General features: G+C 39.0%; 1 protein-coding gene and 1 long non-coding RNA gene across 3 annotated transcripts in view; one reads left to right on the top strand and one right to left on the bottom strand.

Annotated features, from left to right (window-relative positions):
* Positions 1-23,349, top strand: part of Anxa3 (annexin A3) — a 59,517-nt gene that overhangs the window by 20,491 nt on the left and 15,677 nt on the right. The window contains exons 3-10 of one of the 2 annotated variants that reach the window (XM_070012598.1): positions 2,093-2,180; positions 4,625-4,719; positions 8,429-8,542; positions 11,867-11,957; positions 17,173-17,252; positions 20,114-20,170; positions 20,537-20,630; positions 22,261-22,356. In XM_070012598.1, coding sequence (XP_069868699.1) covers positions 2,093-2,180; positions 4,625-4,719; positions 8,429-8,542; positions 11,867-11,957; positions 17,173-17,252; positions 20,114-20,170; positions 20,537-20,630; positions 22,261-22,356 — 715 coding nt within the window. The remainder of the gene's footprint in view (positions 1-2,092; positions 2,181-4,624; positions 4,720-8,428; positions 8,543-11,866; positions 11,958-17,172; positions 17,253-20,113; positions 20,171-20,536; positions 20,631-22,260; positions 22,357-23,349) is intronic. The other variant, XM_070012599.1, reaches the window with a different exon arrangement.
* Positions 1,566-23,349, bottom strand: part of LOC138820766 (uncharacterized) — a 43,903-nt gene continuing 22,119 nt past the window's right edge. Inside the window, exons 2-3 of the long non-coding RNA XR_011369977.1 lie at positions 6,387-6,490; positions 1,566-1,888 (exon numbers count right to left, since the gene is read on the bottom strand). This is a non-coding gene — a long non-coding RNA (uncharacterized lncRNA). The remainder of the gene's footprint in view (positions 1,889-6,386; positions 6,491-23,349) is intronic.

Below are 23,349 nucleotides of genomic sequence, written 5' to 3'. Positions count from 1 at the left end.
TTTTGATCTCATACATGCATCACTAGTTTCTAATGTGATATAATGTTTTTAAGATTTAAAACTGTTTTGAGTACTTTCAGATTAAACAAATGGGGCTGGGAAGGTGGCTCAGTGGTAGAGCGCTTGCCTTGCATACCTGAGGCCCAGGGTTCAATTCCTCAGCACCACATAAGCAAAAAGAAAAAAGCCGGAAGTGGCGCTGTGGCTCAAGTGGTAGAGCGCTAGCCTTGAGCTAAAGAGCTGAGGGACAGCTCCCAGACCCAGAGTTCAGGCCGCACAACTGGACCCCCCCCCCAAAAAAAGATTAAACAAATGTTTGACTATAGTGAAATAAATTTTTCAATGCAAACTACTGAAATAATACACCATCATTTTTACTGAACCAGACCATTAATTTCCCATTCCCTTTAATTTGACAAGACAATGTCCTTTCATGAAAATATTAAACACTTCAGAAGAGCCTAAATGAAGGCACATTCATACAAGACAGCGAGCCAACATAATTCGGTAACTGCATAGGAAAATCCTATCTGAACAAAAATAATTTTCCTATAAAGACAAACTTTTTCTCAAAGGGTTAAAAATATACCAGGTAAGTACATGTATACATTGATTTTTCTCACCACCTTTCTGACTGCCCTTCTAATAGTTTCTTAAGCAATTTTAGAATACTTTGTTGTTTTGGTAGTACAATCTTTCCCAGCTCTACTGACATGTTTCTAATTTATGTGCTTAAAATTAGTAGCCTGGCATTTTTTATTTTTATTTATTTTATTTTTATTTGCATGCTTTTCCTGAAGATCTACGATATCAGTGAAGCTTTGAAAAAGGAATTTATCAGGCACAATTGCATCTGCATTAAACAAAGAGTAAGAACAGACAATCCTAATAGGGTTTTCATTTATGGATCCTTTAGTGTAGGATTCCCCAAGGATGGTGTTGAACATTAATTAAACGTCTTGAAGTCTGCAAACCACAATTACTTCTGTGTGTGGTTTAGTAAAAAGCCTTGAATAATCACCAAGAACAAAGGGAATGCCAAAATTTCAGCTTTCTTGTTGTTTTTATGTAGACGCTACTTTAAAGCAAGTCTTCACTCATCAGGATTGACCCAAGTCAGGCTGAGATCTGATGATCAAGGTTTGAAGGTAGCTCAGGCAGATAAATCATTGAGATTCTTACTTCCAACTATCCAGCAAAAAGCCTGAGGTAGAAAAACCCAAGGAAAAGTGTGAAGTCCTGAGTTTAAAATCCCAGGGCCTGCACCAAAAAAAAAAAAAAAAAGATTGACCAAAAAATTGACTCAAGTTATTGCTCTACAGAAGCAATGATTTATATTTTTGATTGATACACAAAAGAAAAAAAGAGAGGCTTTATGACGCATTTGATAGAAGTTATAATATCTGCAGGTCTCAGGAGAAGAGACTCTTGAGACACCAAAAGATGTACAAATTATGCATCTGTCACATGTCCCCACAAGCATCTAAAAATACATATATGGATAAGCCATCCTTTGATACCTTTAGCATCTTAAACACAGTATACAGTTGTTTCAATCATCCATTCCAGTGTTCCATCAGCGCAATACTTTCTGTGTAGTAAGTGAAAGGTTCACATAATCATTTGTCCTAGCTCACTGTAGCACTGTATGCTCAGAAAAATGAGTTTCATCATCAAATAAAATGCAAGCACAAGGACCAAATGGAAATAATATGTTGTGCTCTGTGCCGTGAAAATATGTCTTTAAAAACACATTTGCTCCAGGTACTTGATATACAAATCCAGTTCTGATGGAATACCACCCAGCACTGTGGGTTGTGTGTGAATGTCACATATCTAATTCCATCTTGTAGGAAGGCAACCTGGGGTTATGCTCCATCTCATGCTCCTGTTGACAAACAGAGCAATTATTTAGTGACATTGTGAGTCTCTAAAGACAATAAAATTTTAAAACAGAGCATTTTTTCATAATTTCAAGAACTTGACCACACACAAAAAATATTTAATTATTTTTAAAGACTATGCATATTTAATGTGAATAAAGTTATCATTTGGAACTAGTGTGATTTCTTTTTCAATTATTTCCTCCTAGGTTGGGCACCGAGGAACAATTCGAGACTATCCAGGCTTTAGCCCATCTGTGGATGCTGAAGCCGTTCGTAAGGCAATCAGAGGAATTGGTGAGTGATGGACTGGGATTCCTTTTTCATATTGGAGAAAATAGGAAAGTCACCCTCTGTATGTACTTGAAGTTGTTCTGCCCAAATTTGCCTGCTCAATTAGAGAAATTGTCAGGACTTTTTTCAAAGTGTAAAACAATGAGAACAATATAAAAAAACTAGTTGTATTAAATATAATATTTGACATATTGTCTTCATGTTAAACACTACTATCTCCACTGATGATACCAACAATCATTACCATGATAATCACCATCATCATCATCATGATCATCACTATTACCTTCATTGTCACCATTACAGTCATCCTGATCGCCATCACCACCAACACCATCATCGTAATCCATCGTTCCAGATAGAATACTTGTCATTTCTCTTTAGATTTCATTCCCACCCACTGCCTAGAGAAAAATCACCATCCTAAATTAGCATTTATTCCCATGAACCTGTCAGAACCAGAACTACATATTCATTTGCATAGCCTCAGCCAGTATAAAATGGAATTATACTATACATTCTTCTGCCATTTGTTTTTATCCTTGAACATAATGTCTTTGAGATTTATCCATGTTGACATGTTTAGCTCTAGTCCATTAATTTTAACTGCATAGTAGTCTATTGCATACTGCATCATAAAGTGGGAACATTGATGAAACATTTAAATTGCCTACAATTCTTTTCTATTACAATATAAAAATACTGCAGTGAATATTCCTGCTAATGTTTCATTTGTGCACATTTGCCAGCATTTCTGCCAGAATATGACAAGAAGTGGAATTTCCCAGTGGAAGAGGAGGCTTATTTTCAAATTCACTAAAATTTTGCCTAACTGCTCTCCAAAATGGAAATTGGCATTCCTTCCAGCAATGTAGGGGACTTCTCCTGCTCTGTATATTCCATATACTTGCTTAGATTTTCCAATTGACTGGGTCTAAAATTGTCTCTCAGACTCTGTATATTTTTTGCTCTTTCTTCTTCTGTATCCCTGACTGGTGATGAAGTTAAGTATCCTTATGTATTTGCTTCCTCTTTCAGTGTATATTACTTAATCTGCTTCATGTATTTTATCCTTTATTATTCCAACAGGGTTGTCTTCTTCATGATTGGGAAGAGGGGGTTTGTCTGTTTGTTTTGTCTTTTCACTAATTTCTGCATACAAATCTCTTTTATAATTTCATTCCATGGAGAGATCTTCTCCAAGTTTTTTTTTAACATCTAAAGAATTGGCCCAGTTACCTTTTACTTACAAACAGGTGGTTACATATGTAAGTGTGAAAGCTAGAGAGATGTGGACCTGAGATAGGCATATATATCTGAGGCTCAGAAATTTGGATCACTTAGAAGCCATGTGATATTAGCAAGTGAAACAAGCTCTCTAAGGGTTAATGATTTCATCTTTAGAACAGTTTAGTTCTGTCTGATGCTAGAGGCCCTGTGCTTATTAGTTATAATAAGAAAGAAAAAGATGCCCACATAGTAGGTTCTTACTAAATATGAGGTCCTGTTATTTTGAAGGAAAAAGATCTGGATGTCAGGAATAGGGATAAAACCACATGGTGGCTCACACCTGTAGTTACAGCTATTCGGGAAGCTAAGAGCAGGAGGATCATGGTTCAAGACCAGAATAGGCAAAAGGTTCACAAGATTTCATGTCAACTAATAAAAAGTTGTATGTGATTGTTATGCATCTGTCTTATAAGGTACTCCAGAAGCATAAACAGAAAAATTGCAGGACAATGTTGACAAAAACCAAGACCCAAGCTGGGTGCTGGTGGCTCACGCCTGTAATCCTAGCTACTCAGGAGGCTGAGATCTGAGCATCACAGTTCAAAGCCAGCCCGGGCAGGAAAGTCCGTAAGATTCATCTCCAATAAACTAGAAGTAGTGCTGTGGCTCAAGTGGTAGAGTACGAGCCTTGAGCTGAAGAACTGAGTGCCCAGGACAGTGCCCAGGCCCAGAGTTCAAACTCCATGACTGACAAAACAAAACACCAAGACCCAATTTTAAAAATATAACAAAAACAGAAAGGGCTGTGTGTGGCTCAAGTAGCAAAGCACCTGCCTGACAAGCAAAAGACCCTGAGATCAAATCTGAGGACTGAATTATAAAACAAAAAACAAAACAAAATAAAACAAAAAAACAGAAAGAATGTAGGTAAGAGGTAAGAGGCAGTAGTAAGACATTCCTGAACCTCATAAGGTGAAGCAGAAAGTTCTTTTGTGTTCCTCTCTATGTCAGTTCTATACAAAGGAGGAGCTTTTTCTATTCTCAAAAAAAAAAAAAAAGGTAAAGTTTTGATTTCCTTTTCCAACCTAATGAGAAGTTGGAAATTAAAAATTAAAATCCCTACATTTCTGCATTGGCATTTTTTGTTGTTGTTGTTCAGTACAGAAACTGGCATTGCTGGGTTAATGATGAATAAAATATTTTTTTGTTTCACATAGGAACGGATGAGAAAACGCTCATCAGCATTCTAACTGAGAGATCAAATGCACAGCGACAACTGATTGCCAAGGAATATCAAGCAGCGTATGAGAAGGTATGGTTCAGTTTAACAGGATGGGTAGTCAAGTCCCTATTATGCCATGGTCACTGTTACATGACTTAGAGCTATAGCTTCAGTTCACTGGGACAGATGACACCTGTGTATCCAGCTGTGGATCTGGAATCCTACTCCTGGTTTGCCCTCTAACTGGCTGAATACACTTGGGTTTCTGTTTCTGTAGAATATAGAAAGTTGCCTTAAGTCAGTCATCCTAAATCAGGAATGAGTTTGCTCCCCCCTGGACCCTTGGCTTGAATGGAGAAATTTTGGTGATCATAAATAAGATAGGGGAGGGTTAGGATCATTTGTAGTCTCTAGTGGGTGGTGGCCAGGGATGCAGCTAAACATTGTCCACAGCTCAGGACAGCCTCACAGCCTGACCTGATAAATCCTTTCTCACATGATCCTTAAATTTTGTCTAATTTTAATGGAGTTATGGGAGCACACCTTTAATCCCAGCTGCCTGTGAGGTAGAGACAGGAGGATCATGGTTTGAGGCCAGTCCAGGCAGTAAGCTCAAGATCTTAACTCCAAAACACACAAAAGCAAAAGGATTTGGGTGATTCAAGTGTTAGAGTAAGACCCTGAGTGTCATCGGGGAGGGAGAGGAGAATAAAAGGAAGGGAAGGAGGGAAGAAGGAAGGAATCAAATTATGTAATTATAGGATTTGTCATTCAAAGGAAAAGCACTAACCACATAAGAACAAATAAGACTTGGTCTTACACAAGTTGTTCATTCATCAGGTATTTGTCATGTACTATGTCAGGAGCCATCCGAGACCCTGGAGATTCAGTAGTATATAAAGCAGTTTCTCTGTTCCCCCATGGTACTAAACTACTATTAGCAAACTAATCATTTTTTAAAAGCCCAGATATTGAAAAGTGTTATGAAAATGAGGTGATCCGGCTAGAGGCTGACTGGTGACTGACCCTTGGGAAGATGATGAAGAGGTGTTAGTGACAGGTTGCTGGCTGACCCTGAGCTAAGAGTAAACAATACTAGATTCTCCTGTGCTAGTCTGGGCATGAAGAGCAATGCTGCTGTCACAGGGTAGAGAAAATGCAAATGTCCTGCAGCAGTAACCAGCTGGGCATACAAAAGAGACAGCATTCCAATATGACACAATGTGGAGGTGAACGGAGCAAAGGCAGAGGAGAGATGCGCTAGAGGATTCTGGGCCTTGTGTCTTTTTATTTTTGAGATAGGGTTTTGCTATGTTGTCCAGGCTTGCTCAAATGATCCTCCCACTTCAGTCTTCCAAGTATGTGAGACAACAGTGGGTTTTATTCATTATGAACCTTTTTCTAGCTATATTGTCCATTGTGACCTCAAATTCCTGGATTCAATTGCTTGTTCTACCTTATCCAACAAATGCTGGGACTACCGGTATGTGCCATGGTGATCATCTTGGGCTTTGGGTCTTGGTACAGAGTTTAGACTTTAAGGACAATGGAGACTTATTGGAAATTTGCAAGCAGAAGGACAATACAATGTGATTTTTTTATTTGTAAAATATTATTACAGTGATTAGGATTTTGCTCAGTGTACCTGGTAGGATATATTTTAAGATACTTTTCTAGCATGTTTGAAGCCTTACTTGATGGAACATAAGTTCCATCTGACAAGAGAGGTAAGGGGCTAAGGATTATATCCAACTTACCTTTGAGAAGCAGGTACCTGTAAATATGTGTTGAATTGACCAAGCTGGGCAACACATTCACTTATAGGGGACATGAATAATCCATTAACCTCCATGGTCAGGGGCTGCAAAATAAAAAGAGGAAGAAATTTCAATGTAAAGGGTAAGAACCATTTCTCATGGTGGGATAGAATAAGAACATGTGAAATAAGATGCAAAGTCTTGGAGACAGATGATAGTGCAGTTTAGCATGTAAAGAGGGAATAAACACTGTAGTGATTGAAGCAGAGCTACCAACACTTGGCTGGGTTCCATCTGTTTCAGCAGGAACTTGACCCTGCTGTGGCCCTAATAGAGCGGTGGGGGGGGTAGGGGGTGGGGAGGTGGGTGGTCTGTGTCAGCATGGCACTGTGGGAGGCTGGCAGCCTCAGTATCAGGGTCGAACATAATCAGGGCTAGGGAAAAAAAGTATTATTCAGTATCATCCCTTTAACTATTGGTAATAGAAACCATGTTACCTAGCTGAAGGCTGAAGAGATGATCTGTGCTTAGGTAATACGTAAACACAATTCCTAAGTACAATGCCAATAAGGATTCCCTCCCACTGTTGCATCTAGGGCTGCCTTGGCAGTCATTACCAAAAAATCTACTTCCCACATCTCCTAGTTCATCACTCTCACCAGAGAAAAGTGACCAGCCACTGCCCTACTGTCTTCTTGCATTTTGGAGTTCACTGGAGTCTCTCAGAAGCAGGATACCCAGCAATCCAGCAGCCATAGGGGTGCTGGGTATGAATTGTACAGTTCCTCCCTCCTCTTCTTCTTCCCTAGTCACCGCCCAACTGAGGCAAAAGAAGGAAAGATTAGGCAGACAGAGAGAGAAGGAGATCATGTCCTCTCTTCTTCTTAAGAGTGGGAGACCCCCCTCTCCCTGAAGACCCTAGGAAAACCAGGATAAGCTCTGAGAAAAGCCACACCTCTGAGGACCCTGGATCAGCCTCACACATAAGACTGGCACCCTCCCTTGGAGTGAGAGGGACATTGTCTCAGCCAGATGCCAGAATAGTGGAAATTCACACAAAAGGGCCATAAAAGAGGGACCCCCTATGAGTCTGCATCAGGTTGCTGATTTCTTGCCTACTTCTCACTCTCTTGCCCCAAGAACTCTGCAGTCTCTCCCCTTCCCCTCCTGCCCCGCCCCACCTCTTCCTTGCCCAGGAAGCAAGTAGACAAGATCTCATATGGCAGAAAGCCACCCTCCCAGCAAGGAGGCTTGGTTGGGGACTTGTATCAACCCACCCATAGCTAAGTGGCTTTCTTCAGTTTCCCTGGATCCTTACTCTCACTTTCCTGACTTGTAATTCTTTATTGGGTGAAGGAATCCTTAGAGAATGTCATAATCATTGAGAATGCAGGAAATGTGATTTTTAATGCTTTTATTAGTTATGATATTAATTTTGTGTACATGTGGTATACAATGTGGTAATTTGATAGATATATACTGATCAAATTGGGGTAGGGGAAATTTTAATATACTCTTCTGACACCATCGTGCCCATACAGAAATCCTCCCCTTCTTCCCTCCCTCCCTCTCTGTCTCTGTCTGTTTATCTCTATCTCTTTCTTATATCTGGTCCTGGGGCTTGAACTCAGGGCACTGTCCCTGAGCCTTTCCTGTTCAAGGCTAGTGTTCTACCACTTGAGCCACAGCTCCACTTCTGGCTTTTTTTTGGTGGTTAATTAGAGATAAGACCTTATGGACTTTTCTGCCCAGGCTGACTTCAAACTGCAATCCTCAGATCTCAGCCTTCTGAATAGCTAAGATCACAGGCATGAGCCACTGATACCCAGCTCTTTTGATTTTCTTTTAAAAAATCTTCTCTAAAACAACATTTTAGAAGTAATCAAAAAATATAGATTCATATCCAAGAAATGCTTTCAACACCTCTGTTTCTTTCTGTGGATGGGTATATTTTCATTTGATTTTGGTACTTAGGCTCATTATTCACGAGAAGAATATAAAGAAAAGTATTTCACAAATTCCTCCTTGGGGTTTTATTTTAGGAGCTGAAAGATGATTTGAAGGGCGATCTCTCTGGCAACTTTAAATATATCATGGTGGCTCTTGTAACTCCACCAGCCGTGTTTGATGCGAAGCAGCTAAAGAAATCCATGAAGGTATGCGCCCTGAACAGGCTGGTCTTCCCTTGGATTTGACTGTAATCAAAAACAGGAGCTCTCTTCCAGTCATGCTTGGTGGACTTGGGTGCCATCTTGGTCATGCTCTTCTGTGGTAGGATGAACCTGAAAAGGGACAGCTGTGGAAGTTTTAGCTCAGATATTTCTGGGTTAAAATGATGTTTCAGATCTTTAATTTGCTTTCTTTTTCTTTTTTAATTTAATTTTATTGTAAAGGTCATATACAGAGGGGTTACAGTTAGATAAGTAAGGTAATGAGTACATTTCTTGTTGAACATTGTTACCTCTCCCTCGTTTTCACTCACTTTCTCTCTCTCGTGTGTGTGTGTGTGTGTGTGTGTGTGTGTGTGTGTGTGTGTGTGTGTGTCTGCCAGTCCTAGGGCTTGAACACAGGGCTTAGGAATTGGCCCTGAGCATTTTTTTTTTTTTTTGCTTAAGGCTAGTGATCTACCACTTGACCAACAGCTTCACTTCTGGCATTTTTGGTAATAAATTGAAGATAAGAGTTGCAGAGACTTTCCTGCCCAAGTTGGCTTTAAACGGCTAACCTCAGATCTCAGCCTCCTGAGTAGCTAGGAGTACAGGCATGACTCATCATACGTGGCTCATGTGCTTTTATTTATTTATTTATTTATTTATTTATTTATTTATTTATTTGGGGGAGGGTCTGGTCGTGAGGCCTGAACTCTGGGCCTGGGCACTGTCCCTCAGCTCTTCAGCTCAAGGCTAGTGCTCTACCACTTGAGCCACAGCACCACTCCCGGATTTTTACTTTTTGCTTATGTGGTGCTGAGGAATCGAATCAGGGCCTCATGCATGCAAGGCAAGCACTCTACCACTGAGCCACCTTCCCAGCCCCTACTTGTTTGCTTTTTTAACAGGACCAAATTCTCTATTGCATCATTATTGAAAGTGAATAGCACCATCCTAGCCCCCTTGCTTAGGCTGAAAGCCTCGTTTTATCCATTTAACCTGTCAGCAAGTCCATTAACTGTACCCCAAAATTAACTGTTCCCACTCTATTGTGATGTTCATACCAATATCTAGAAGTATGGTAGTGCATCCTTGTGCTTTTGTTCACCTGAATGTAGATGTAGTTGAGAATCTATAGGTCAATCCTTAAGCTCAGCACTATTCTGGAGTTTTAAGCATAGATAGCCAAACTTTGGCATTCTTTTCAGACTACTGACCTTGTGTCACCCCCACCATGTGTCCTATGTACTGAACAACTTCCAGCATCACCAATGTCACCACAGAATGGTCCCTATTGCTTCACTGTTTCTTTGGAGTCACATCATTAAGATACTTGGTAGCTTTCCAGACATATGCCTACAAAAGAGAGCCATGGCTATTGTTAAAGTAAACCCAAAAGACTTGAACCTCTTGATCTATATGGCTGTGTGGGTTTTCTGGGTCAAGTAATAACAAACTCTTTCACAGATCATGTCAGGTCACTTAAAGGAAGAGCCAGACATTTTTCTCGTTTCTTCTGTTTTGTGTTGTTGGGAAGGAACCCATGGCCTTGCAAATGGTAGGCAAGCAGAAGCACTCTACCACAGAACTATATCCTCAGTGCAATTCTTATGTTTTTAAATTATATATAAAATAGACTTTGGGTTTTTTCTTTTTCTTTACATTTTTTGCCCATTTATTTACTTGCTTTTAAAACAATCTGACTAAAAAGGAAACCTCCATCCCATTCTGCACATTCTGATGCTAGAACTGGGTCTTAAATGAAGTTAGTTTATAACATCTTTATTGAGAAGAAGGTGGGAGAGGAGGTATATAAGTTTGAGCTATAAGCCAGATTCTATTTGCCCCACAATCAGAAATAGGAATCATTTTATTGATTATGGAAAAAGCATGGCAAAACTGATTCAAATGTATAAGAGATATGCTGTGAGAAACACCAGTGAAGATCAAAGAGGACACAGAATGGAAGGTGGATGAGCTTCAGACTACACAACAATTCTGACATCTAGGAGAGAGGAGGAAGAACAAGCAGATTCAGATAGGAAAAGCCTCAGTGAACAGAGCAGCTCCGAGAAAGGCTTGCCAGGCTGACGGCTGTTCGTGAGTGGTATTGGTCCTTCTGTGCTGGGCAGAAATAGCCTACCTTCAAGAACTCTGCTGCACTCACTCATTAGCCAAGAGCATCCTGGGGAGAGAATATCCTCAGTGGAGTTGAGCAGATCTGGAGGTGTACCAGTCAGAAGCTGTTGATCAACTACATTCTTGGAAGCAGGTAGTCTTGAAGTAAAATGTGAACACCATGCCTCTATGGCTTCTGTGTGGGGAGGGGTTAGCAGGTATGGTGGACATGAAAGTCACCAATCAGTATTATAAGATGTTCTATATATACAAAAGAAATCCAGAGTAAGCAGTCCAGGACTGAATGTGGTGGCATCACCATTATCAATCTTAAAGCTCTAGCCCATGGTTGCCACTTGTTGATTAAAGCCATTGCAACTCCATACCAGAATAAAAGACAAATCAAGTTTCATCCTCTTTGTGGACACTCCTAGTACAAGCACATGAGACTTCTACATGTATTGCTTTGGTCAGAATTTAGTTATATAGATAAGCTTTGGTATAAAGGAAGCTGAGACATTGCTCTTTATTTAATTAGGTGCTTAGTTAAATTTTCAATGTCTATAACTAAACAAGGACTACAAAAGAAATTTCTGGCAACCAGAAATCCCTGTCAGAGGGACAAAACTCAATCTCTGTTCATGTCTTTCCTTGGCCTCGTTTGATCAAGTCCTAATGTACACACCCTCTCTTGTGATTCACTGATACTAGTATAAACAAGGCCACAGGGCAACTAGTTCCCAAGCCAGCTAGGTCCCTAGCACACATCACTGAGGAGTTGAAAACTTCCATGTACGAAGAGGATGATTCATGATGACCCCCACAATCTGTGGTGCCAGGATGAACTTTCATTCAAAAACATTGCTAAGCATATTGGGATTAATCCTATCAAATTGTCACTTCTGATCTTTAGTGACAAAGGTTTTTTCTTCCTTTATATTCTTTCTTCTTAGAATTATTCAGTTGTTTTTTTTTGTACCAGAGAAGAAAACTTCTTGCAGAATTTGATGTCAGTTTACTCTAGCTGACTCATGTTATTTTAATCCTGGAATGCATGGGAAATTGGAAATCTGCTATAGAGCAATGTGAGATCTTATATTGATTTACTCAAAACTGTTCTTTCATCTGTATAAAATAAGATATTAAGACTGAAAGGCATGAAATTAAGTTTTTTTAAGTGTCCTAAAAATTAGAATTCCTTTCCCTTTCTAGGGCACTGGAACAGATGAAGATACCTTGATTGAAATCTTAACTACCAGGACAAGCAGGCAAATAAAGGAGATCTCGCAAGCCTATTATACAGGTAATCCCATTTTCTGCTTACCTTTACAACTATCCACACACATATGAGCCAAATAGATGTTCTCAGCATTCTTCCAATTTCTTCACAAGACATTTCAAAAAAGCAAGAGTTACAAGAAAAGGTTGCATTCTAAATGGCATGTGGCTTTTTGGAGAAAATTAGGATGTGATCTGAGCCAGAAATTACAGCTACTATGGATTTGCTCTCAGCAATCGCTTAATTGAATCAACCATTTTAATCACTGTAAGAGACTCAAATCATTGTGTACTTCTATATGTTAAAAACCACTGAAAGTAAACTTGTGATTTTTTAGCATGTGAAATTAGATGAGATATTCAAGAGGTGTGGTGAGCAAGTGAATCTAATGTAATTAGCTGAAGTCCTAAAGGTCTGTTAGATGTGTAAAAATCATAAAGTCCTTACAATGCTATTCTGACTCTACCCAGTGTGACTTCACTTGTTAATTACAGTCTTCATCAGACTGCTCTTACTTTAGATACCAGTCCACAAGTTCACTTGTTTCCAGGCTGCACATGTGGTTAACCAATTGATTACAAATCCCAGGGTTTGGCTGCCCTCTCATGTTCAATGGTTGAGTGGAATGACTTGCAGAACTCACCATAGTGCTGTACTTGCAAATATAGTTCTATTATGAAGGATATCAGTCAGGGTCAACCAATGAAGACAGAGGTCTGGGAAAGTTCAAGTCAAGTCTGAAGTTTCTGGTCCCATGGATGTATTACTAGGCAAGAAATGCACACAATCACTGCTATCTATACTTTTTATTGGGGTTTCATTCCACAGACATGATTAATTGAATCCTTGTCCATGTGGCTGAATTTAGTCTGCAGTTACCTCCATCCCCAGAGATCTAGTCTTTCTGAGGTAACTGCCCTGAATTCTAAGGTATGTTTTAGCATAAACTCAGAAAAATATCACAAATATGAAAGACTAGCTAGATGCTGATGGCTCCTGCCTATAATCCTAGCTAGTCAGGAAGCTGAGATCTGAGAACTGTGGTTCAAAGCCAGCCTAGGCAGGAAAGTCCAGAAGTGGAACTGTAGCTCAAAATGATAAAGCACTAACCTTGAGTGAAAGAGATCAGGGACATTGTCCAGGGCCTGAGTTCAAGCACGAGGCCCCATGACCAATAAACAAACTAACAACAACAACAACAACAAAAACCTTGGAAAATTCTAAGGATTTCCTCTATAGATCAAGGGAAAAAATGCCAGCTCAATTCTTTAATAGAAAATAGCCTTTTATTACTCTTGCAAGGTTCCTAAAGGGATCTATGGTTTCTAAATTTGTGTCCCTAGAAGTCAATTTTGCATACGATAGCTTTTGTAGTAGAAGAGGCCTAAAGAAAGAGTCTGCTGGGCTCCAGATGGGTATTTGAGAGGATAATTTGGGAAATTCTCATTAAAAAGTAAATACCTATTAATGAAAGTCACTATTTTGTTATTGCTACACTCATGATCTAGTAAGAAAAAAATTGAAACAGCACTAGGTTTTTTAATGGAAAGAATTTAATATAGTAAATTGCTTCAATTATATTTTGGGGCCTAAAAGGACAAAAACAGAACAGAGGGATAATAGAGCATCTAAACCCCTAGGGCTGAGACAATAAAGGGATTTTCTGAAAGTACAAAGTGGAGAAGACAGACCTACCTGCCAGGTATTGGTACCTAAGTGGCTCAGAGGAGAGGATCTAGGGGTAGTTGAGACCTCTGTGAAGGGGCCTCCATCTGGCTGGGGCTGGCCACCTCCATGGTACTGCAAGAAACTTGTTCTAGAAAATAATAGATGCTACCAGGGTAAAAGCTCTCTGATTTGACACTGAGATGTGTACTAGGCTAATAGCATACCCTTCTTTCCTCCTTCTGTCCTCCATTCTCCTGCCTTTTTCCCATTGGTGGAATCTAACTCGAAGTGGGTGAATTTGGAAAGAATGAGAGAATTGCTTAGTAATAGATACAAGTGAGTTTATTGTTGGTTTAAAAAACATCTGCCCTATATTATTCACACACTCACACACACACACACACACACACACACACACACACACACACACACACACACACAGAGGCCCAACACATAAGTCATCAGAGCAGAAGCTCTGTCCCAAAGGAGATTGTTATTTTGTTATTTCCTGGTATCTTTTAGAACCTTGATGCTCCATGAGAGGACCTAAGGTCTGTGAGGGTGGGAAGTTTTGTCTCTTTCACTCTCTATTGCATTCTTAGTGCTCAGACCACTGGAGAATTAAGTTCAACTATTTATGAGTGAATGTTTTCAAGTTGAAATTGAGGTCTGAATAGCTAAGTGAAAGTTCAAAGATTTAGGACTGGCTTTTGCAAATATGATGCATGATAATGGCTTGGAGTTTCCAATGCCTCAATTTCTATATGTATAAAGCTCTTTAAGGCTACAAGGAGTAGAATTACATCTAGGTTACCCTGATGAGTAGACGTTCGAGGTGCACAGGAGGCTCAAGAAGAAATAACATCAATTAGGTAGAGTTAAGCTTTACAGAGAATTGGGACACAGTCCTACTTTGGGTACTCATTTATCTTGTCACTATCTCAGCATCAGGTATTTATCCCTCCTGTTCTTCTCACTGTTTGCTTCTGATGTTCTTGACACTACTGAGAAGCTGTTCTTCTTTACCAAATTATGGTGTTTTTTTTCACTACCCAAGGCTTATATTTGTGCATGGTGGTTGGTTCCTTTTAGTGTCTTTTTCTGAGGAATTTTTAGCATCTTTGTTCCTGCCCCCTTCTCTCTGTAGTTTACTTCCTGAGAGATAGGATTCAGTGGGTTCAAGAAATCACTGTCTAAATAGATAGTATTAATTTAGGCAAGGTTCGCCCACCAGGCCATCTCTTAGCTGCTGGCCACTGCTATTCCTGTATGAACTGTGTTGCATCAGCTGAGGCAAGAATGATGGTGTTCTACTTGTGAAATATTGACCCACTTATAAGAATCCACTAAGGGAGACAATCAACCTAGCTAGAAGAGAACAAGTGTCTTATGTGTTTTATCCATACCATGTGGTGTATTACAGTTGAAATTGATTACAAGCTAAATACTCAGCTTTCTCCCGGATTCCAGAGCTAATGATGTGTGAATAGAACAGTGAATCAGGGATCAGCAGCTCTAATGTGACAAAATCATATTTATTTTTTCTGTTCTCTATTATACCTCAGAATGCATAAAGTAGTTGTGAACTTGAATTGAGAAAGTTTTCTTTCTTGTTTTGAATTTTTTCTTATTGTCATTTAACACTTAGTAATTGTATACATCGATGTGTACTGTACATTCACATATCTGCACAGATAATGCATTAATCGCATCCACTATCCATTCAACTCTTTCCATTTGCATTTTATTAGTCTAATATTCTTGGGGCTGGGAAGATGGCTCAGTGGTAGAGTGCTTGCCTTGCATGCATGAAGCCCTAGGTTCGATTCCTCAACACCACATAAGCAGAAAAAGCCAGAAGTGGTGTTGTGGCTCAAGTAGTAGAGCACTAACCTTGAGCTGAAGAGCTGAGGAACAGTGCCCAGGCCCAGAGTTCAGGCCCCACGACTGACCGGGAAAAAAAAAAGAAATATTCTGCAAAATATCTGAAGTGAAGAGATGCTAGGAAAATTGCATATCACAGCTAGATAATTCTAAAATCACAAAATACTTGTCCAAATTCTAAAAATTAAAAGAGATAGCTTTATTCTTTGTCTTGGTGTTTAAAAGATGTTTTTTTCCTAAAACATGAAAGAGACAATAATATGACTGGGTATTAATGTTGCTCTTCAGTTGTCATCATTAGGATAAATAATTTATACTTGCAATAGATTTTATTTACATGAATTGCTTTGAGAAATTATGAATTTCATTTACAAAAGAGCCTTAGGTTGATGTTGTGGCTCAGATGTAGAGGGCCAGCCAATGAGTGAAAGCATCAGATACCAAGTTGGGGTTCTTGGTCTTGGGGAGAATAAAGAGGCTTAGTAAAATTATGGTGAGTAAAATTTCATTCCAACCCAATACTGGCTTGTGGATAATCTCCTATCACTCTCCCTAATTGTCTTTCTTTGATTTAAAAGAATGAACATTTGCTTAGTTAACTTATATAGAGGTTTTGAGAATGATGCAGAGTTCAAATGGTCACCTACGTCCACCACAATGGCTACAAAGACATCCCCTGCTCCACAGGTGAAGCAGAGCAGAGGTTTATAAATAATGGGCAGGACCTGGAGTATAGATTTGTAGCACAGTTCTTGCCTAGCATCTCCAGCACTGAAAATGAAATGAAATATGAAATGAAATGATAGAAGACACTGTAGATCACAATCCATGAAAAAGGATGGTACAAAAATGTGTGAATGTACAGCACCACATTTAAAATTTTTTTTAATCTTTTATCATTTTTGAAAATATTCAGTGGTATGACCTAGATGTATCTGTTAAAATTAAGGTTAGTTTAATAAGGTAGGACAATAACAATGGCTTACAGAAAATAGAGGTTTATTTCAATTATATCTAGGGAAAAACCTGGAGCTGGCCAGTTCTGAGTAGTCCTCAAGACTTTCAGGAACTTAGCTCTCTTCTTGGTGGCTTTTTTCCTTTCTTGCCATTGCTGAGAGACATAGGTGGCTGTAACTGGTGGCTTCAGGTCTCAGTTTACATACAAAGCAGTAGAATCAAGGAAACACTAATCTGGGCACAGTTCCTTTCATCCTTTTAAGGAGATTTTCTAGCCAAATCATGTATGTCGGCTTACATTCCATTGTGAAGAACTAATTATGAAGCTGTGTCTCACTAAGAGGAAAGATGAGAATGTAATTTGTAGTTTGTTTGCATGACTTTCCTAATGGTTTGGGTTCTATTAAGGTGAAAAAAGGAAATAATTGAAACTGGAAGGCAGACTAGCAGTTTTCCCTCCTTCTTAGTTGTTGTCAGATGAAATGAATCATGATTCAGTCCAGAATGGCAATCTTCCCATTCTTTGCAGCAACCACAGCACACAGCACAGGTGTCAGTACATGAGATTGTTTCTATCTCTTCATAGCAGAACAACTGGGAGTTAAATAAAAGGGCAGGTTCTCTTTATCACTTACTCATTGTTTGCTAGTGTTGACATTTAAACTTTACTCTCGTTTATAACAATATGTTTTATTTGCCAAGGCTTAATTTTATTCTTCTTTGGTTTCAGTATTCAAGAAGAGTCTTGGAGATGATATTAGTTCTGAGACATCTGGTGACTTCCGGAAAGCTCTGTTGACTTTGGCAGATGTAAGGTCTTATCTTTTATGTTTAATTTCCTAATAAGCTGCATGCTCAGTAATAATTTTTACAGAGTTTAAAGAAATACCCTGAGATAACAAGATTAATATTTTCTTATAAAGTGATTTGTGTATGTTAAACTGCATCAGTGAAATGTTTAATGAAGATAATAAAAGCAGGCACAGCGATTTAACAAAAAAGAAAATCTGGATTAAAATATGGATTAAAGTTTTTTTAATTAGTTTTCACAATACATTAGGAAGAATTCTGATCATCTGAGATAAGGTAATTACTTGTTCACTTTCACTAGAAGCGTCTCCACTTCTGGAACATACTTATTTTCTTCTGGACTTGAAAAGATTTTTATTTCTTTTCAACTACGTGGGAAGTATGATACAGAACAATTCTTTTCAGAAATGAGCATTAAATTTAAAAATGAGTATCAGTTTCAAAATTACCAAAAAAAGAGAAATAAAAGAATGGACAGGAGAAGGAGGAAGGGAGAGAGAGAGGGAGGGAGGGAACTGTTTTATTTTTGTCACCTTGCAAAAGCTGTCAACCACTTATCACTGTGTGACCAGATGAAGCCACTCCTTGCTTGCTTTATTTAGAAGGCTCATGAGTTTGATAAGGTAAAGGTAATATGTGCAGAGAGGAAGTGAATTATTCTATATCTCACAGACTTTTCCCAGCTGATTTATACAGCCCTTAACGTCTGAGAAAATCTCAGTAATGGTTTGTCCCTGATGTTTTTTGAAACAGCACTCATCAAAATAAGGTGTTTTGTCATAAGGAAATAACTCATTCTAATTATGAGTTTGGTTGTTTTAAATGTTCAGACCTTTATGAAGTCGAGCCCATAAATCCAAATTCATAAAGCATTGCTGTAAATAAACATGGTCTCAGACTTCCAGTCATTATGTAAGCACATGGAGAGAGGCAAAACAGCTCAGTTACCCATAGGAGGCAGTAGACAGCACAGCTCCTAGGAAGGGTTTTAGAAAAAAAAAAAAAATAGGGCAGGACTCAGATGCTGCCTCCTTGCATTCTATATCCAAACGAGTTACTTTAACCTTAAGCACTCATTTTCATATCAGTGAAACTAAAATACTGATAGTACCAAACCCTCAGGGTGCTTTGCAGATTAAGAGGAAATATAGAATACTTAATGCCTAAAAGTGAAAGATGCATGGTGGTAGTAGTTAATTAAGGCTGATGATAATCAACACTGGCATTAATGGAGCAGAACCCACAATAGGAGAAGATATCACAAACACCTTGTACAATTAATATACATTAATTAATAAGAATTTTCTTTTTTAAAAAAAGTAAGAGAATGCAAGGAAATCAAATTAATAGTACCTGAGGTCAGCAGCCTAGAAAAGAGGCACTGGCATATAAGGACTTAACATAAGAAATTAAAAGTAAATCTAGTTTAAACCTTAGAGCCCAATATTTTGTTCACTTCAAAGTAATTCAGGCATTTCCCTCTCTGTAACATGAAGTAATAGTGTGCATTGGTGTGATAATATTTGTTGAATGAATACTAGTACCCTGATGTTAACTAGTCTGTAGTTTAATGTGGTAGTTTACTCTGTGTTGTACAGGTTTTGAGAAATGTAAGTCTGGGCTCTGTCAATACCTTCCTCCTCTTCTCCCTTGAATACCACTGATCTTTTCACTGTCTCTACAGTTCTGCCTTTTCTATAATGTTCTATGACTTTCAGACCAGTTACTTTTACTTAGCTAGCTGCCTTTAAGGTTCTGCCATATTATTCTATAGCTGCACAGTTCATCCCTTTTTATCCTCACATAGTATTCCATTGGAGGAAATACTCGTTTCATTCAAGAGCTCTTGATTGCTTCCAATTTAGGATATTTATGACTAAAACTTCTCTTAAATGTTTATGCACAAGGTGTATTTCTTTCTTTATTTATCTATTTATATTTGTGCCTGTACTAGGGCCTTGCACTCTGACTTGACCTTTTCTCTCAAAGCTGTTCTGTTACTTTGGCTATAGCTCCACTTTCTGCTTTTTGCTGTTTAATTAGAGATAAGAGTCTCACAGATTTTTCTGCCCCAGCTGGCTTTGAATCTCAAACCTCAGATCTCAGCAATTGGCCATGTGCATGTTTTACATGTACATGCTTCCAACTCATTTGGGTAAATGTCAGTCCTGCTAACCATCTTCCAAAGCAGCTATACAATTATGCATTTCCACTGGCATTGAAAATAGGAGTTTCTGTTGTTCCATGCCCTCTTCAGTATTTGGTGCTGTCAATGATTTTTTTTCTTCAGTCATTATGGCTTTGATGCTAGGGATTGAAAGCAAAACCTACATGCAAGTGCTCTACCACCAGCCTAGGTGTGGCCAGTGTTTTGAAGTTTAGCCATTCTCCTAGATATGGAGCGACATCTTATTTGTAAAATGTATAATTCTCTAATGACATATGATATTAAACATCTATTTATGTGCTTTCTTGGTGTCTGTGAATCTCTTTGGTGAGCTGCCTTCTCAGATCTTTTATTCAGTGTTTAAATGGGTGGTTATGTTACTGAGTTTCAAGAATTGTTGATAGATTTTGGTTTGAAGTGCTTTACCAAAAAGGTCTTGTAAATATTTTCTCAGGCTGTGGCTTACCTTTTCATTTGAATACCTTTGGGTTTTTCAGAGAAGATTGTGTGATTTGGTACAGATGTCATGACTAATTAACAGCAGAGCCAGAACTGAAGCTTAGAAGGTTCCTGATTCCTCTCTGCCACATAATTTCTACTAGAGAAAAATCAGGACACACTGCTTGATGGAAAGTCGAGAATTAATTATCTGTGCTAAAAAAGTAATGACCTTGTTATTACCCTCTCTGCTTAGGGAAGACGAGATGAAAGTCTGAAGGTGGATGAACATCTGGCCAAAAAAGATGCCCAGGTCAGTAAGTGAACAAAGAAGACCTCCCCTTTAACTCTCCTCCATCTTCATGGCTTTTGTATTTCTGTGGAAAGGGAGCAAGATGGCACCCCATGGGGCGGTCATCTCCTTTCCTGTTCTGAGGGCAGAAGCCTGGAGCTAAGCTCTCACCAGCCCCTGCCTCTAATTCTTCAGGATGTTGAGCATTCCCTGCTGCTACCCCAGCCTTCAGATTTTTGAGTCTACTCAAACTGAGAAATGTAGACAGCGCATCATCTCCCTGACCTCTAAAACAAAGCTCCAACTCTTTCCAGTCTGTGCCTCAAAAAGAGAAAGCTTTATGTCTGTGATGGCGGGTATGTCTTCTTGCCTTTTTCCTGTCCACAGGTTCTCTATAATGCTGGCGAGAACAAATGGGGCACAGATGAAGATCAGTTCACCGAGATCCTGTGTTTAAGGAGCTTTCCTCAACTGAAATTAAGTATGAACTTAGATCCTTCTTGTTTTATGTTGCTTTTTCAAATGTTCCCTATCTAGGGAACCCAAGAAATTAAAGATTCTAAAGTCTGTTCATTATGTAGAAGTACTTCAGGAAATCACACGGGGAAGGGGTATTCTAACTCCAGCAATACTGACCACTCTCTTGTTTTCCCCCAAGGACTGCATTGATTGCTTAGATTAAGTATAAGTAGTAAACAGGGAGGGAGACAGCAGGAAGGACCGAGGGAGCAGGGAGAGAGCAGAAAGGCCCACTGTTATGTGAAACTAGCACTATGATTCCCACCCCACCACTTCCTAGTTAGCCACTTTCCAGAAAAGCCAGGCATTCATTGCAGGTGAGTTTTTGTTGGTTGATTGGTGGTTAGCTTTTCCTGATATGAAAGCAAATGGGGGAATGAGGAAGAGTAGCTATTCGTTGTCAGATGGAACGGCTAATCATATGCCACTGCTAATCATCTACCCTGTCACTCATGCCTCAGCCCGCTTGGAAGCAATAGCACCCGGGAGCCCACAGCAGTGGACTGTGACTTCCAGGTGCTGGCTAGAGAGCAGCCACTGTGCATGACTTATTTTTAGGATGAGCTCATGGGGAAATAAGGAAACAAAGACTATGCTTTTAATTCCATAGAGGTCTTTCCTTAATTTTGGCCTTAATGGATTTTTTAAAATAAAATAATGGTAATATATTGCAGTTGCTTTATTAATGTCTTTGAAAAAGATCAAATAATCCTAGATTGCTACACAAAACATCTTTTTTTCCAAGAAACTTATTTAAGAAAAAAATGACTTATGAAAAGTTTCTGTAGCTCACATGATAACATATGTTCAGGTTTTGCTTGGGATAAATGCGGACAAGAAGTTCACATGAGCCAATCCTGGGCTCACACCTGTAATCCTAGCTATTCAGGGGGCTCAGATCAGATGATTGTAGTTGGAAGCCACCTGGAAAGGAAAATCTCACAGGCTTATCTCCAATTAACCACCAAAGAAGCTGAAATCAAGTGGTAGAACACTGATCTTGAGTGGAAAAGCTAAGGACAATGCTCAGAATCTGAGTTCAAGCCCCAGTACTGGTAGATACACATAAAAATATTCCAACCCCTTCTGGGAGATGTGAGGTAGACTATACTGGAGTAGAGAATGATCATCTGAATGGGGCTGGGAAGGTGGCTCAGTGGTAGAGTGCTTGCCTTGCATGCATGAGGCCCTGGGTTCGATTCCTCAGCACCACATAAGCAAAAAGAAACCCCCCCCAAAAGAGAATGATCATCTGAGCGCCCCCCCAAATCCTCATAATTAAGATTTCTTCAGCAGATATATTTTGATAAATGATGACAGTATTTTTTTGTTTTTTTTTAATATAGGGCATCTTACTGGATAAATTATGTATTACTTAAACTTTCAAGTTATTTTAAATGCTTCAGTCTTGGGGAAACAAAAAGAGATCATTGAAGACAATGGTCTATGAAGTTCAGGTTTTATTGTGCTTAAATTGTGATAGTTTAAAGGAGGTTTTGAGTTTGCTAATTCATCTGCTGTATCTCAAATAAGAAATCATGAAATATATTCAATTGGGATGCTTTAAAATTTTTTGTGGTGCTACTTTTTAGCATTTGATGAATATAAAAATATTAGCCAGAAGGACATTGAAGACAGCATCAAAGGAGAATTATCTGGGCATTTTGAAGACTTACTGCTGGCCATAGGTAAGCTCTTGAATGCTAATACATGGGGCTACTTTGCACATCTTTTAGCTTACTGTCAAGGTGAGCTCTTCCATTCCCCCAGCACAGTCCACAGATATAGTTAAGTGTTCTATGAGGAAGTTACCTTTCTTTTTTTTATTTTTATTTTTATTGTTATTTTTTTATTGTGAAAATACTGTACAGAGGGGTTACAATTACATGGGCAAGATAGTGAGTACATTTCTTATCAAGCATTGTAGCCTCCTCCTTTGTTTCCCCTTCCCATCCCTTCCCAGCCTCCCCCTGCCCCCCCATCCGATCCTTCCCCCCCACCACCAAAGTTGTAAAGTTCATTTTCGACATGACAACTTGTACTTCTCATTGTTGCAACGGGTCCACCTGTATCCTTATTGAAACGACTTGTTTTTTCCCCTTCCCCTCCACAAATTATACCGACATCAAATACAGTGAAAACAGGGGTTATACTGTGGGGGAAGGACATACAAAGCAACAAAGAAATAATCTTATAAATGCTTTAGAAACAAATGCATAAAAGAAAAAAACATTTAAATACATATCTTAGGGTTCATTTTCCTAACATCACCTTATCTGTCCTTAACTCATATATATACTAGATATTGCAAATAAGGGAAACCATGGAACCTATGTTTCTTTGGGCCTGGCTTACTTCACTTAATGTAATTTTTTCCAAGTCTTTCCATTTCCTAACAAATGGGGCAATGTCATTCTTTCTGATGGAGGCATAGAATTCCATTGTGTATATATACCACATTTTCTTGATCCATTCATCTACTGAGGGGCATCTGGGTTGGTTCCATATCTTAGCTATGGTAAATAATGCTGCAATAAACATAGTCATGCTGGTAGCTTTAGTGTGGTCCTTATATATCACCCTGCACCAGAATCAACTCCAAATGGATCAAAGACCTCGGAGTCAAAGCAGACACGCTGAACACATTACAGGATGGAATAGGAGAAACCCTAGATCTCCTT

This window comes from Dipodomys merriami, unplaced genomic scaffold (genome assembly GCF_024711535.1).
Source record: "Dipodomys merriami isolate MVZ:Mamm:240054 unplaced genomic scaffold, mDipMer1.0.p SCAF_9, whole genome shotgun sequence".
NCBI lineage: Eukaryota > Metazoa > Chordata > Mammalia > Rodentia > Heteromyidae > Dipodomys > Dipodomys merriami.
Note: the sequence above shows the minus strand (reverse complement) of the source record. Positions and strands in the feature narration are given on the sequence as shown.